Here is a 16,375-nt window from a genome sequence, read left to right as displayed (position 1 = left end):
GTTACAACAACTGCTCTCTCGGGGGCGATACTCCCTAAAACATACACTGTGCAATATTAAAAGAAGCAGGAAAAAGAAGAAAACCAGGTTCCTTGGTTGGCCAGGACTGAAAGAGGAAATCTTTCTGCTTCTTCTGGCCCTCCACCCCAAGTAAACAGTGAACAATAAACAACGAAGCCAGACGTTGGAGTTCTGCAGCACGTTGCATACCCATAAAGTGCTGTTTTATGGGCTAAAAGGACACAGATTAAATATCACAAGTACTGATGGATATTTATTTGGTGTGAGTGGGGAGCTTTCTTCTTTTCATTCCTGTTTTTGTGGACATGAGCAGTGTTTTGTTCTCAGGCGCTAGGGACACCTTTGATGTGAACCCTGCAGGAGTTTTTCCAAATCTTGAGCTTATTGTGAGGAATCATAGACATATATACGCAGACGCCCCATCTAAAGCTACTGGCCGCTAGAGAAGCATGCCAATTAAGCAGCCATCTTGGTACAGTGCTGCCTGTCCATTCTTTACATTGTATGTATAAAGAAATAGGTGCCTCCACTGTTTAAATTAGTACAAATCGTTCAACCGTCAGCGTATTCTTTAAACATTATTAAATACAGGGCTATAGTATTTTTAAATACCTTATGGCTCTGTGAATAAATTAATTTGCAGTAAAATAATCTTTATGACCCACCAAGCCAAAATGAACAATTAAAATCTACTTTTAATTATATGTAAGACAGTTTATATATATATATATATATATATATATATATATATATATATATATATATATATGGAATCAGAAAGGGAATGATCTGGTTCCTCCTGGTACAATCCAGTTCATCCCGATACGATCTGGTTCCTCCTGGTACGGTCTGGTTCCTCCTGGTACAATCTGGTTCCTCCCGGTACGATCTGGTTCCTCCTGGTACAATCTGGTTCCTCCTGGTACGGTCTGGTTCCTCCTGGCTTGGTCTGGTTCCTCCTGGCTCGGTCTGGTTCCTCCTGGTGGTCTCTGTAACGCGGGGCCCAGACCATCACAGAGGTCCAACAGCACAGCACACGGTGGTCAGAACCAGGTCATGAGCCAGGCAGGAAGTCTTGCTGGTCTCTGAAAACCCGGTCCCTCTGGAGTCTGGCTCCATGTGGTCCAGCAGAGCCAGATCAGCCGTTGTACATCTTTACGCTCTGGGGAGCCGTTTTATATCCAACCATCGATGTTCTGAACAGCTACAGGTGGAAACACCTGGTTGTAGCCTGACTGAGGAGCACGTTTCCATGGCAACCATGTTATTTAATAGTAATGATTATTAATGTGTGTAGAAGCTGCTGGCAGCAGACTGTCGCCTTATTTAGCCTGAATTTTTGTTCCACAACGACAGAACATGTTTTACTGGTGGAGCTTCTGGTTCATAACAAACATTGTTCTCTGGTCATCCTGATTTATTTATTCAGGAGTTTTAACACTAAACATTCCTCTTTATTCATACTGCAAACAGCTTTCATATCCAACACGGTGTGGAAGGTAATAGTGGATTTTAACAAATGTCTCATCATCTCTGGTTTTATTCTGGACCGTTGGTGTCACAGTTTCCCGTTTCTCCGGATTTTGCGCGTATGGCAGGGTAGCCGTGGAGGTAGGAACATTCTCCCACCGAGGCTGGCTTCTAGAAATCCCTGAAGCTGACTAGAACTGGTGTACACCGGTCTTTGTACGTACATCAGCCCCTGGACTGTCTCCCTCCTCGCCCTGCAACCATCCTGCTGTTCTAGGAGCTGTGAAAACTAGAATAATGTCTCTAAAATGAACGTTTATGATCATATGTGTCCTGCCTGCTGATGTTTGAGACTTCCAGCCGGCAGCGGTGACGGTAACATGACGTCACCCTCAGCTCATGGAGTGGACATCCACCTCTAAGGTTGCTGGTTCTGTACCCAGTGTGGTGAAGCCGGAAACATCTAAAAACTGAAGACAGCAGTCCTCCAGGACCAGAACTGGAGATCCTACCAGAGTCCTGTGAGGGTGTAGTGAGCATTGAGGAACATCGCTACTGGTCTGTTTATTACGCTGGTTTCTGCCTCCATCTGCAGGCGTCTATTCAAACCTGCAGACCAACTTTCATCTGATGTATTGTCATTTCGGCCCTTCTTCATTTAGCTTTGTATCATAATTAATTTGTTTTAATTTTATTTCTTTTTAAATGTACTTCTGAATAAAGTTGACTTGACAACACAACCAATCAGCAGATCTCTGATCTCGAATCAAACGTGGTTTACATCCGGTTCCTCCTCCAACAGCTGGAACGTCCTGAGGGGAATATTTGTATGAAATGATGTTTGCCGTGCGGATCTGCTCGTACATTGTTTTGGAATAATATTTAAGGTGTGTACTTTATATAAACATGTCTTCAGCTGAACATTTAAAGCAGTCGGCTTGGGGCGGTTAAATCAGGACAGTGTTTCTCAGTCTTGGTCCTCGGGGACCACTGCCCTGCATGTTTTAGTTCTGTCCAACTCCTGCACACCTGATGCAGATTAATTGAACTGCTCGTCTTTGCAAGCCGTGCAGGGCAGTGGTCCCCGAGGACCAGGATTGGATTGGATTGGAGGTTTACAGGTGAGTTCTACTGGGAGAAGACCCAAGGTCAGACCTAGGACCTGCTGGAGGGATTATATTTCTTCTAGACCGGGAACACTTCTGAATCCCCCTGGAGGACCTGGAGAGTGTCAATGTGGAGAAGGAGGTCTGGATCTCCCTCCCGAACCTGGCTCCTCTGCAACCCGACCACCTTCCATCCACTCATAGACACCAGAGGATCTGTGTGATAATGAACGTTTCCAGGTCTCCTCCTCATGTTTTTTCTTCAGCTCTGACGAATGTTTGGAAGAAATCTTGTCTTCATTTATTGTGAATTTGTCCTCTTTCTTTAATAAGAATGAAAAGGTAGCAGCAGGTCCCTGCGAAGCGGCTGTAAAACAAGAAGGAGACCAGGACAAATGGTTGAAATATTTTATTAATCAGTAAATATAGTTCTAAAAGTCCCTGAAACGGATCAGCTGACAGGTCCCTGTGTGACATTTCCAACAAATAAATAAAGAACAGCTGGTCTGTCAGTGCATACATGTGATGTACACTATACATCACATGTATGTGTTGACGGTCACGCCCCCCTGCGGCCCCCTCAGCATCTGTACGGTAGAGCCGGCCGTCCCATCTTCACAGGGTGGACAAACGCTCCGGCTAACAGGACCTTCTCCCCCCAGTCCAGCAGTTTACTCAGAGTGATGCTGAACGGTGACAGCAGACCTGGATCCTTAGCCCTGGTTCTGCTGCACCGGCTGTAGGATGGGTTCTGGTCCCTGTGGGAGTCCTCTGTGCTGGACCGGGTCTTGGTGTCACAATCCAAACTGTGGACTGGTTTTGGGGTGGTGCAGGATGTCGTGGAGGGAGGGGATGTTACCACAGGTGTCAGAGACAGGGTGAGGCTTTTACGTTTGTCTAACAGAGAAGCAGAACCTGATGGGAGCTGCATATGTGTGGGTTTTGGTGCTGGATTTGGGGGCTCAGAGGGGCTCGGAGCTGGTACCTCACAGGGTTTCTGCTTCGGACAGAGGGTCAGATGGAGAGTCTGGGCTTTATTTCCACCATTGGACGGTGAGTGCCTCTGCTGTGTTGGGTCCTTGTGGTGTGATAAGTCCACTGCGATAGCTTCAGGACCCGCATCCTGACGGCTACTCAGCTGTCGGCTGAACGGGTCACCACCGGATGTCTTCTGGCTCAGAGCGCCCTGGAAGTGCTGCAGCTGACCCAGGAAGTTGAAGTTTGGGGAAATGGTGGGTCGGCGCTCTTTCACAAACCTGATCAGGAGACAGACAGGGAGTGGGTTAGAGCTGCAGGTCTCAGTGTTTTCATGTGGCCCAGATTTTAGCAGCAAAGAGCTCCCCCTGCTGGACTCACACAAACCTCCAAACTGGCATCCCTTTTATTCCAGTTATGGAGCCACACCAACAACTCTGGAGCTCCAGAGCCAAATAACAGGAGTCATTACACAATAATAATAATAATAATAATAATAATAATAATAATAATAAATTTAAGAGGTGGGACTCCATTAAAAGATAATCGAATTAGTTAAAGGCTTTATAATAAATTAATTTCTATCACAAAACAATGCCTCAAAAAGCAACATTATTTTATTTAGATGGGTTTTAGTGGACAACTGAATCAAATAATTGACACAGATAATAATGTTTTAAACTCAGTCTGGAAAACGGGAATAACTACACTTGAGTGGAAAAGGGGAGAAAACCAAGTAGCTATATTATAACATGTTGGTGGAATTAAAATTCTGTAATCTTTGATATTTGTGGTTTTTTAAAAGGTTAACAACATTTCTACCATCTGGAAAACAAAAGAGCCGTTTTTTTGTTATTCATCATTAATAATCGGTCAGCGTTAACAGAAGGTGTTACCGGTGTGTCTTAACGGTGTGTGTTAACGGTCAGTGTTACCGGTTGGTGTTAACTGTTGGTGTTACCGGTCGGTGTTGGCGTTACCGGTCAGTGTTACTGGTCGGTGTTAACGGTCTGTGTTAACAGTGGGTGTTAACGGTGTGTGTTAACGGTCGGTGTTACTGGTCGGTGTTACCGGTTGGTGTTAACTGTTGGTGTTACCGGTCGGTGTTGGTGTTACCGGTCGGTGTTAACGGTTGGTGTTAACGGTTGGTGTTAACGGTTGGTGTTACCGGTCAGTGTTACTGGTCGGTGTTAACGGTCTGTGTTAACAGTGGGTGTTAACGGTCGGTGTTACTGGTCGGTCTTAACGGTTGGTGATAACGGTCGGTGTTACCGGTCGGTGTTACCGGTCGGTGTTAACGGTTAGCGTTAACGGTTGGCGTTACCGGTCAGTGTTACCGGTCGGTTTTAACGGTCGGTGTTACTGGTTGGTGTTAACTGTTGGTGTTACGGGTCAGTGTTACGGGTCAGTGTTACTGGTCAGTGTTACCGGTCGGTGTTAACTGTCGGTGTTACCGGTCGGTGTTACCGGTCAGTGTTACCGGTCAGTGTTACTGGTCGGTGTTAACTGTCGGTGTTAACTGTCGGTGTTACCGGTCGGTGTTAACGGTCAATGTTACCGGTCAGTGTTACTGGTCGGTGTTAACTGTCGGTGTTAACGGTCGGTGTTGCCGGTCAGTGTTACTGGTCGGTGTTAACGGTCGGTGTTAACGGTCGGTGTTAACGGCCTGTGTTACCGGTCGGTGTTAATGGTGTGTGTTAACGGTCTGTGTTAACAGTCGGTGTCAACGGTGTGTGTTAACGGTCTTTGTTAACGGTCATGTTACCGGTCGGTGGTAACGGTCAGTGGTAACGGTTGGTGTTACCGGTCTGTGTTAACAGTCGGTGTCACCAGTCAGTGTTAACGGTCAGTGTTAACGGTCGGTGCTAACGGTCGGTGTTAACAGTCGGTGTCACCAGTCAGTGTTAACGGTCGGTGTTAACAGTTGGTGTCACAAGTCAGTGTTACCGGTCGGTGTTAACTGTCGGTGTTACCGGTCGGTGTTACCGGTCGATGTTAACGGTTGGTGTTACCGGTCGGTGGTAACGGTCAGTGGTAAGGGTTGGTGTTACCGGTCTGTGTTAACAGTCGGTGTCACCAGTCAGTGTTAACGGTCAGTGTTAACAGTCGGTGCTAACGGTCGGTGTTAACAGTCGGTGTCACCAGTCAGTGTTAACGGTCGGTGTTAACAGTTGGTGTCACAAGTCAGTGTTACCGGTCGGTGTTAACTGTCGGTGTTACCGGTCGGTGTTACCGGTCGGTGTTAACGGTTGGTGTTAACGGTCGGTGTTAACGGTCGGTGTTAATGGTGTGTGTTAACGGTCTGTGTTAACGGTCTGTGTTACTGGCCGGTGTTAACGGTCTGTGTTAACGGTCGGTGTTAATGGTGTGTGTTAACAATCTGTGTTAACAGTCGGTGTTAACGGTCTGTGTTAACAGTCGGTGTCACCGGTCGTTGTTAATGGTCATATTACTGGTCGGTGGTAACGGTCGGTGGTAACGGTTGGTGTTACCAGTGGGTGTCACCAGTCGGTGTCACCAGTCAGTGTTAACGGTCGGTGTTAACGGTCGGTGTTAACAGTCGGTGTCACCAGTCAGTGTTAACGGTCGGTGTTAACAGTCGGTGTCACCAGTCAGTGTTACCGGTCGGTGTTACCGGTCGGTGTTAACGATTGGTGTTACCGGTCGGTGTTAATGGTGTGTGTTAACGGTCTGTGTTAACAGTCGGTGTTAACGGTGTGTGTTAACGGTCGGTTTTACTGGTCGGTGTTAATGGTCGGTGTTAACGGTGTGTGTTAACGGTCGGTGTTAACGGTCTGTGTTAACAGTGGGTGTTAACGGTGTGTGTTAACGGTCGGTGTTACTGGTCGGTGTTACCGGTTGGTGTTAACTGTTGGTGTTACCGGTCGGTGTTGGTGTTACCGGTCAGTGTTAACGGTTGGTGTTAACGGTTGGTGTTACCGGTCAGTGTTACTGGTCGGTGTAAACGGTCTGTGTTAACAGTGGGTGTTAACGGTCGGTGTTACTGGTCGGTGTTACCGGTCGGTCTTAACGGTTGGTGTTAACGGTCGGTGTTACCGGTAGGTGTTACCGGTCGGTGTTACCGGTTAGCGTTAACGGTTGGCGTTACCGGTCGGTGTTAACGGTCGGTGTTAACGGTCTGTGTTAACAGTCGGTGTCACCGGTCGTTGTTAATGGTCATGTTACTGGTCGGTGGTAACGGTCGGTGGTAACGGTTGGCGTTACCAGTGGGTGTCACCAGTCGGTGTCACCAGTCAGTGTTAACAGTCGGTGTCACCAGTCAGTGTTACCGGTCAGTGTTACCGATCAGTGTTACCGATCAGTGTTACCGGTCGGTGTTAACGGTTGGTGTTACCGGTCGGTGTTAACGGTGTGTGTTAACGGTGTGTGTTAACAGTCGGTGTTACCGGTCGGTGTTAACGATTGGTGTTAACGGTTGGTGTTACCGGTCGGTGTTACCGGTCGGTCTTAACGGTTAGCGTTAACGGTTGGCGTTACCGGTCAGTGTTACTGGTCGGTGTTACTGGTTGGTGTTAACTGTTAGTGTTACGGGTCAGTGTTACTGGTCGGTGTTACTGGTCGGTGTTACTGGTCGGTGTTACCGGTCGGTGTTACTGGTCGGTGTTACCGGTCGGTGTTAACTGTCGGTGTTACCGGTCGGTGTTACAGGTCGGTGTTACCGGTCGGTGTTACCGGTCAGTGTTACTGGTCGGTGTTAACGGTCGGTGTTAACGGCCTGTGTTACCGGTCAGTGTTAATGGTGTGTGTTAACGGTCTGTGTTAACAGTCGGTGTTAACAGTGTGTGTTAACAGTCTTTGTTAACGGTCATGTTACCGGTCGGTGGTAACGGTCGGTGGTAACAGTTGGTGTTACTGGTCTGTGTTAACAGTCGGTGTCACCAGTCAGTGTTAACGCTCAGTGTTAACAGTCGGTGTTAACAGTCGGTGTCACCAGTCAGTGTTACCGGTCGGTGTTAACGGTCGGTGTTAATGGTCGGTGTTAATGGTGTGTGTTAACGGTCGGTGTTAACGGTTGGTGTTAACGGTCGGTGTTACCGGTCAGTGTTACTTGCCGGTGTTAACGGTCTGTGTTAATGGTGTGTGTTAACGGTCTGTGTTAACGGTCAGTGTTAATGGTGTGTGTTAACGGTCTGTGTTAACGGTCAGTGTTACTGGCCGGTGTTAACGGTCTGTGTTAACGGTCGGTGTTAATGGTGTGTGTTAACAATCTGTGTTAACAGTCGGTGTTAACGGTGGGTGTCACCAGTCGGTATCACCAGTCAGTGTTAACGGGCGGTGTTAACAGTCGGTGTTACCGGTTGGTGTTACCGGTCAGTGTTACTGGCCGGTGTTAACGGTCTGTGTTAACGGTCGGTGTTAATGGTCCGTGTTAATGGTCTGTGTTAACGGTCTGTCTTAACAGTCGGTGTTAACGGTGTGTGTTAACGGTCGGTTTTACTGGTCGGTGTTAACGGTCGGTGTTAATGGTCTTTGTTAACGGTCATGTTACCGGTCGGTGTTAATGGTCTTTGTTAACGATCATGTTACCGGTCGGTGGTAATGGTTGGTGTTACCGGTCTGTGTTAACAGTCGGTGTCACCAGTCAGTGTTAACGGTCAGTGTTAACAGTCGGTGTCACTGGTCGGTGTCACCAGTCAGTGTTAACAGTCGGTGTCACCGGTCGGTGTTAACAGTCGGTGTCACCAGTCAGTGTTAACGGTCGGTGTTAAAGGTTGGTGTTAACGGTCGGTGTTAATGGTCGGTGTTAACGGTCGGTGTTAACGTTCGCTGATGTGTCTTATGACATGCAAACTGTAATTTCAGAGGTTTAAGTGATTCAGCGTCCTGCTATGGGAAATTCTCATTGGCTAGGTAGGCTCTCCCATTTCACAAATGTTACGCAGACTTTGAAGCTTGTAGACTTCGTAGTCTGCACACTCTGACATGTGCAGACCCTGAATTGGGACACAGTTTCAGTTTCCAGAAGTCTCCAATAACACTAGAAAAGTCTCAAGATTTGTAGGTAGTCGCTTTTTTTAAACACAGTCTGAAACTCGTTGCTAAACTCGCTAAATGTAGCAGCACTGATGTAGAGCTCTGACATTTGCATCAGTCTAATTCGTGTACTGGAAACTGTGCACTGACGCATTGTTTGGAACGCAAACTGCAATTAAATGCATAACATTTTTTAACGCCTACATTTTTTTGTAATTAATTAATCGTAATTAACACGTTAAAATCCCACACCTAATTTTTATTGCATATAAATATTAAATGAATATAAGTTTTATAGAATATATTAAAATAAAAATAAAAAAGTAAAAAGCCTCACTGTACACGTCTGAAGAAGTAAAATATGTCGAGGAGAAAAAAAATTTCATGGTCTTTTTTTCAGGCATCAGAGGGTTAAAAACTTCCATTCTTATTGTTGTTTGGTGGGGGAGGGAATGAAGGAAAACGTTATTAAAATGATGATCAAATATCTACAACGAGTGAACATGTGAGTATACGCTCCTGCAGCCTTCTGTCTTTAAACACAGTGAAAGACAACTGAAGCACTTCCTGTGTCGGGTGGTGCACGGGTGCACCGGTCCAGCTGTGTATGGTATGTTTCAGCCTTACCTGTAGGCGTGGTCCAGGTCCATTTCCAGACTGTACATGATGTAGGCGACAGCCAGAGCTGGTGAACGAGAGATTCCCGCTGCACAGTGCACCAACACCGAAGCCCCAGAGGACATGGCTGCGTCTGGACAGCAGAGACAACACAGATTATACTCAGCAGCTCACACCTGTCGTATCAGAGATGCTGTGAGGGGGAGGGAAGTAGTCCTGACCAATGAAGTGCAGCGCCTGTGGGATCCAGGGCAGCAGGTCGTCCCACAGCGAGTCATCAATGGGGATGCGAAGAAACCTGGAACTAGGCAGGAATGAAGGCTGGGGGCTGCAGCGGCTCACGCTCAGGACGTAGGAAATACCCAGAGAGGCCAGCTGCTCCTACACACACACACACACACACACACACACACAAACACACACAGGTTGGCTGAGTTTTCTCTGCCAGAACTAGATAGAGGACAAGGTTTCGGATAAAACGATGCTTCCAGAACATGTTCAATGAGTTCATCTGGTCGTAGCATCCAGGCTGGAGCTAGTTCAGAGGGGGAAGCTCAGTACAAGATATTATCTGGAGTCTTTAGCCCCTCCCACTGTGATGTCCTAGATATTCATCCAACCTGCATCGCTTCACCTTTCATCAGACACATGCATGTTGGCGGGAACTGCGTTTAAAGACATCTTCATGTTATCCAGCAAACATGGAGTGTGTTTGAGCTCAGCACTGAACAGATACAGCTGGAGCTCAGGAGGAAGAGCAGCCATCTAATCCTGGTCGGTGGGTCGATTCCTGAGCCCTGACTGCATGTCATGACGTCTGACGTGGCTGTCGGGGTCTGAATGTTGCGTGATGGAAAAGCTCTCAGTATAAATCCATAGAGACGCTGTGTGATGGTTTGTAGCAGCCAGAGAAGACAAATACGGTCCATTTCTTCAGTTTCAGCCATTTTAACACCCAACCAGGCAGTGAAACCCAGGCTGATGTTTTCTGGGCTTAATTTAGTCTGAGGTACCAGAACTAGACCTAAAGGTGAAGTCCTCACTGGAATATGCGGCTGGAAACAATGACAGCATCAATGCTGAGCATCTCAAAAATGTCAGAGTTCAGACTCATTCCAACCTGTCATGTCATTCATGTCTTTGTTCTTCTGTTTTCCAGCCTGGTCACATTTAAACTGTTTGTTTTTTAATAGTAGCAGAATAAAAGCCCTTTTCTGATATTGATATATTAAAACTGCATTTGATCTGATCTGATGTGGGCCAAATATTAAACCGGAGTGGAAGAAAACTAACAAGAAAACCTTTGCAGTAATTAAAGACAAAAAACTTACAGAATCAGCTCATACCCGTCTTTTATTTATTTTCCAGTTCTGACTGAATGTGTGAATATTCTTTTTATGCATCTTTTTCTTTCACTTTTCCTTTAATGAAGCTACGTCCTGTTTGTTTAGTTTTTTCTTATAAATGCACTTACAAACAGCAGAGTTCTGCTTCTGCCCCCTGCTGGCAGAAAAGCGCAACTACACGGAGCTGCACGCTCCAATGCAGCTGCAGGCGCGTGCAGACCCGCAGCCTCGCGCTGGGGATGACATCATGTCACTGGGATGAAACCAGTCCGCACATTTTCTGTTTGTTTTCAAAGAATCATAAACTAGATTTCAAAGTGTGTGCCATGTTTCTGTCTGTGTGAGGATGTGCGCGCGCTCTTACTCTGACCTGCGTCACGTCGCTCTCCGCTCCCAGGTAGAGTCGCGGCAGGATCACAGACAGCGGGGGTCGTTCTGCGTCTCCATCTCGGGACCAAACCATCTGCAGCGCGAGACCCACAACAAATAGGTCACAACACGCACGAGAAACTGCTGCAGATATTTTCTGCTTTCGTGTTTATCACGTGATCTGAGACAACTTGCAGAAGTTGTGCACAGCAAAGCAAACAGGAGACTCCTGCAACTTTTTATATCAGAACATAAAAAACACAAAGATACGAAACATTTTGATAAAAATAAAAAAAGGTCAAGAAAATGTGCAGCTTTCATAACTGCGGACTTTCTTCCTCATGCAAATCCCGGATCAGGCCGAGGATGAACCTCTTCTTACTGTGTTTGGTTTCCTGAAGCAGGTCTCAGACCAGGTCTCTGTCGCAGCTCTGCAGAGGTTTTAGTCCGATCCGGAGCAGCTCCGTCCTCCTCTCTGAGCTCCCTCTGACTGCCGCGCTGCTCAGAGATGAGCTCATCCTCTTTCCAACAAAAGATCTGTAGTGGATGATGTCATGGTTAGCCAATCAGCGCGCTGCTATGCTTCTGCGCACGCAGCAGCGGATACGGAGGGAGAAGAGCTGTCAAAATGACGCCACTGCGCACGCGATGCAGGGACAGAATGGATGTGCATCTAACATAACATGTTAGTGCATAACTGTGCATAACATCTCTCTGGTAAAGCTCAAATGTCCAGGTGCAAGTGAACACAACATGTTCCCTGCAGGTTTTCCATGTTTACCTGCTCCAGCACACCTGAATCATTATGCATACTTTGGACTCAGAGCCATTTAATTTGTTTAGGTGTGTCGGAGAAGGTAAACATGGAAAACCTGCAGGACTGCAGTCCTCGTAGGACTGAACTGAGTCCTGTGCTACATCACCACCATAATGCTAGAGGGAACAGTCATGTGTGTTGGGTCATGTGTGTTGGGTCGTTTGTTGCCTCAGCGTCATGTGTGTTGGGTCATGCATGTTGACGCAGGGTCACGTGTTGACTGACATTGTGCGTGTTGGCTCAGGTGTGCAGCTACACCTGCGGGACGCTCTCTACGGAGCGCAGACAGGTTGACTCCACCCTCAGAGGAAGTCAGGAACAACCACTTTCGCTGACAGCTGCATTTCTGGTCCGTTAGGAGTTCATGACTGGTTTAATAACTTCCATCACACGCCTGAAAAAGTGCTGGAATGTGTGGAAATAGTTTCCTGTGTGAAAGTGTTTGACGTGCAGAAGGCTGACAAGGAGCTGATGGTGTAAGAGAAGACAGGAGGCATCCAGCGGGATATATGGCATAGTTTTACTTTCACATTTTTTCATTACAGAGTAAATCTTAATTCTAACACAGGTATTGGACAGTTAACATCGATACATGAGGTTTCATATGCTAGTGGATACTGCATACATACACACACACACACACACACACACACTCATGTAAACACACACAAAAGTGACTACATTTTCCACTATAAAGTTCAACGTCCTGATTTATAATGTTTGTTCCTCACCTGCTTCCAGCCACGCCCACATTCACACAGGTATATTTACAGGGTCCCTGTAGGTGGACAGACATCTGGGCGTCATGTCCTCCACATCACCAGTGCTTGTATGAGTCAGCTGAAGCGTTCAGGAGTTGTGCGGCGTGGACTGAGTTGGTAGTGTAAAATATAAACCCATTTATGGCATTAATCTGTTCTATGATGTTGGGACTGACTGGTTAAACAAGCCGAACTAGCAGCGACGCCCTCCACGTTCCAGATGTAGTCATCCCTGATCGCGTCTCGCTTACAGACCGAGGTGGAACGCCGACTCGTCGAACAACGGTTAAAGCAGGAACGTCCTCCCTGTGGTATCTTGTGGATAAGAAGCACTTAAAATCTCGCCTGGATAAAACCATGTTTGGTTTTTCCGTTTTAGGAGAAGAAGTGATCAACTCTCCGACTTCTGATCAACAACAGTTCCCACCTGGAACGATAAGGGACTCATCCCAGTGGCCACCGTTGCCATAGCGCCCGTTCTGGGCCATCCTTCTAACCCGAGCAGCCTGGATGAAGTCGTTGCTAGCGCTCTGAACACGCATGACAGGAATGTCTGCAGAAACAAGGATTCACTGGCACGTATTTACACACACAAACAGCTTCGTTAGACTGACACGGGCTCGCAGGGCTTCATGGGAGTAACGGGGGAGGGGTCAGCAAGGAGACCATCCCCACACTGGAAGTGCATTTTCATTGGGAATGCTGGAGGAACCCTCAGGTCTCGTCCAATAAGTGGGAATCAGAGGCCTTTAACTTGCGCCCCTGTGTGTGTGTGTGTGTGTGTGTGTGCGCACGAGCAACTAACAGCTTCTCCCATTTCACTGTCCAGGAATGTTCTACGTATGAAATCTCTCGTGCACACTCACACACACACCCAAAGCAACACTGCTATAGTCAGGAAGGAGCAGAATGAAACACACACACACAGACACACACACACACCAGCTACACAGATAAACCAACAAAAACAAGATCATAGCATCATGTTAATAAACAAGTAGAGGATGAGCTGGAATCAGAAGCTGGGACATGAATAATGACGATAATATTGCTGCTGCTGCTGAAGCAGCCGCTGCTTCTTCCCTTATGTAGGTTACACTTTTTTCTTTTTTCCTTTTTAAACTCAAAGATTCTTTGCTGGAGGGAAAGGTGTGGCAGGAGAGCTCGAGGGAGCGGTCGCTGGTGGGGATGGTGGGAGCACTGGTCACGACAGAGCTACAACCTCTAGAACTGTTCGGCCAGCAGCTCACAGAGACGCCTGGACACAGAGTCTTTGCTGCAGCGCAGAGTCAGACGGTACATCTGCAAACAGAAAAAACAGCGTCACACCGGGACAGTGAACACAACCTCACCGGATGGCAGAATGGACCAGAACTGGATCATTGCAACCAAACTCCAAAACAAGCTGGGGCTCTGTCTCTTCTACAGGTCCAGACCTTTCACTAATACACAACATCTGGAGCATCATGGAAGCAGGAATCCAGCAACAAAGGTCCAGGACTGTAGAGCAGCTAGAATCCTGCATCAGACCAGAATGGGACGACATTCCTCTCCTAACACTCCAGCAACTGGTCTCCTCACCTCCCAGACGTTTCCAGACATGTTATTCTATTCTATTCTACAGTCATTTAGCAGACGCTTTTATCCAAAGCGACTTACATTTGAGAGTAAGAACAACACAAGCATGAATTCAAACAAGATGGACGTCATAATTAAGTGGTAGTCAGACTGCTTTTGAGTCCAGTTGGACCAGGTGCTGTCATGTAGTGCTAGAGGCAGTGCATATAATTTTTTTTTTTTTAAAGTCATTTTATTTAAATACAAGATCACGATTTCATCACACAATATCATCTTGGGCATAAGTGCACACAGCTTCTTCAGTGCTTGGTTGAGCCAAAAAGCTGGACAAATCTTTCTAACTCATTTAGTTAAGCTAAATGTGGAAATGCTCCTTAACAACTGAGTCTTTAGCTTGCTTTTAAAAGTGGATAAGGACTCTGCGGCTCGGACGGAGTTTGGTAGATCGTTCCACCACCGGGGAACAACAGAGGAGAAGAGTCTAGCTACTGATGTGGCGCCACCTTGTGGTGGGAGCACTCGGCGTCTTTCACTGGCAGAGCGTAACTGTGGAGAGGGAGTGTAGCTCTGGATTAAGGAGTGGAGGTAGACTGGAGCCGTTGGGGGGTTATTGTTTTGTAAGCCAGAAGCAGAGCTTTAAATCTGATGCTCTGCAACTGGAAGCCAGTGGAGAGCGATTAGCAGCGGAGTGACATGAGCTCTTTTGGGCTGGTTGAAGACCAGACGTGCTGCTGTTAGAAGAAGAGATGCTACACCGTGCTGAACACCATCCTGGGACTACTTTTTACACCGTGCCGAACATCACCCTGGAACTACTTTTTACACCGTGCCGAACACCACCCTGGAACTACTTTTTACACCGTGCCGAACATCACCCTGGAACTACTTTTTACACCGTGCCGAACATCACCCTGGAACTACTTTTTACGCCGTGCCGAACATCACCCTGGAACTACTTTTTACACCGTGCCGAACATCACCCTGGAACTACTTTTTACGCCGTGCCGAACATCACCCTGGAACTACTTTTTACATTGTGCCGAACATCACCCTGGAACTACTTTTTACACCGTGCCGAACATCACCCTGGAACTACTTTTTACACCGTGCCGAACATCACCCTGGAACTACTTTTTACATCGTGCCGAACACCACCCTGGAACTACTTTTTCCAGACATGTTGCTGCACCAGATACACTATCAGCTCATATTTTCCATCACATGGTGAAATGTCTCCGTTTCATCCTCTGAGATGTTAATCTTCTACTAGCGGTAAAAGATGATGATGGGGAACTTGGATTGTATCAAATGAGTGCAGGTAGTTATTTCATAGATAAATTCCATATTAAACGGCAAATCATTGTACCTGTGCTTTTCGTACCTGTGAGGTGTGTTTCGTACCTGTGCGTTTCATACCTGGGAGGTGCATTTCGTTCCTGTATCTGTGTGTTTCATACCTGTGTCTTTCGTACCTGTTCGGTGCGTTTCGTACCTGTGCGTTTCATACCTGTGCTTTACGTACCTGTGAGGTGTGTTTCGTACCTGTGCGTTTCATACCTGGGAGGTGTGTTTCGTTCCTGTACCTGTGTGTTTCATACCTGTGCCTTTCGTACCTGCAAGGTGCATTTCGTACCTGTGCCTGTGTGTTTCATACCTGTGTCTTTCGTACCTGTGAGGTGTGTTTCGTACCTGTGTGTTTCATACCTGTGTCTTTCGTACCTGTGCATTTCATACCTGTGTCTTTCGTACCTGTGAGGTGCGTTTCGTACCTGTGCGTTTCATACCTGTGCCTTTCGTACCTGTGAGGTGCATTTCGTACCTGTGCGTTTCATACCTGTGCCTTTCGTACCTGTGAGGTGCATTTCGTACCTGTGTGTTTCATACCTGTGTCTTTCGTACCTGTGAGGTGCGTTTCATACCTGTGCCTATGTGTTTCATACCTGTGTCTTTCGTACCTGTGAGGTGCGTTTCGTACCTGTGCCTATGTGTTTCATACCTGTGTCTTTCGTACCTGTGAGGTGCGTTTCGTACCTGTGCCTATGTGTTTCATACCTGTGTCTTTCGTACCTGTGAGGTGCGTTTCGTACCTGTGCTTGTGCGTTGGGCTCGAGTCTGAGCAGACAGCCAACCTGCTGGCCCTTGGTTTGAATCACTCCAGCACAAACATAGTTTTCTGGGTTTGGATCAACATTGTCCAGCAGAGCCATCCCTAATCCCAGCAGCTGCAAACACAAACAAAAACAAACTTCCTGAAACAAAGCAAGAATTTAAACGTTTTCCTCGCATAGGTCGGACAAAATAAATGGCTACTTTGGAAAG

General features: G+C 47.0%; 2 protein-coding genes across 18 annotated transcripts in view; both read right to left on the bottom strand.

Moving 5' to 3' along the window:
- Positions 1-2,991: 2,991 nt before the first annotated feature.
- Positions 2,992-11,431, bottom strand: si:ch211-195b15.8 (dual specificity protein phosphatase 16). The gene is made up of 5 exons (XM_042001478.1): positions 11,283-11,431; positions 10,902-10,994; positions 9,407-9,566; positions 9,195-9,318; positions 2,992-3,853 (listed from the first exon to the last, which is right to left on the bottom strand). Exons 2-5 carry the CDS (start codon positions 10,992-10,994, stop codon positions 3,178-3,180), a joined length of 1,053 nt encoding a protein of 350 aa, XP_041857412.1. The 5' UTR covers positions 11,283-11,431; the 3' UTR covers positions 2,992-3,177.
- A 789-nt stretch (positions 11,432-12,220) lies between these two features.
- ap2a1 (adaptor related protein complex 2 subunit alpha 1) overlaps positions 12,221-16,375 on the bottom strand; it is a 46,580-nt gene continuing 42,425 nt past the window's right edge. For 3 of the 17 annotated variants that reach the window (XM_042000989.1, XM_042001030.1, XM_042001045.1), the window contains 6 exons: positions 16,109-16,278; positions 15,997-16,031; positions 15,891-15,925; positions 15,711-15,825; positions 15,514-15,548; positions 15,308-15,457 (listed from right to left, as the gene is read on the bottom strand). In XM_042000989.1, the coding sequence (XP_041856923.1) occupies positions 15,323-15,457; positions 15,514-15,548; positions 15,711-15,825; positions 15,891-15,925; positions 15,997-16,031; positions 16,109-16,278 (525 nt within the window). In that variant the 3' untranslated portion in view covers positions 15,308-15,322. Of the gene's footprint in view, positions 13,781-15,307; positions 15,458-15,513; positions 15,549-15,578; positions 15,634-15,710; positions 15,826-15,890; positions 15,926-15,996; positions 16,032-16,108; positions 16,279-16,375 lie in introns of those variants that run through there. The other 14 variants (XM_042001105.1, XM_042001115.1, XM_042001120.1 and 11 more) reach the window with 12 other exon arrangements.

This window comes from Melanotaenia boesemani, chromosome 2 (genome assembly GCF_017639745.1).
Source record: "Melanotaenia boesemani isolate fMelBoe1 chromosome 2, fMelBoe1.pri, whole genome shotgun sequence".
Lineage (NCBI taxonomy): Eukaryota > Metazoa > Chordata > Actinopteri > Atheriniformes > Melanotaeniidae > Melanotaenia > Melanotaenia boesemani.
Note: the sequence above shows the minus strand (reverse complement) of the source record. Positions and strands in the feature narration are given on the sequence as shown.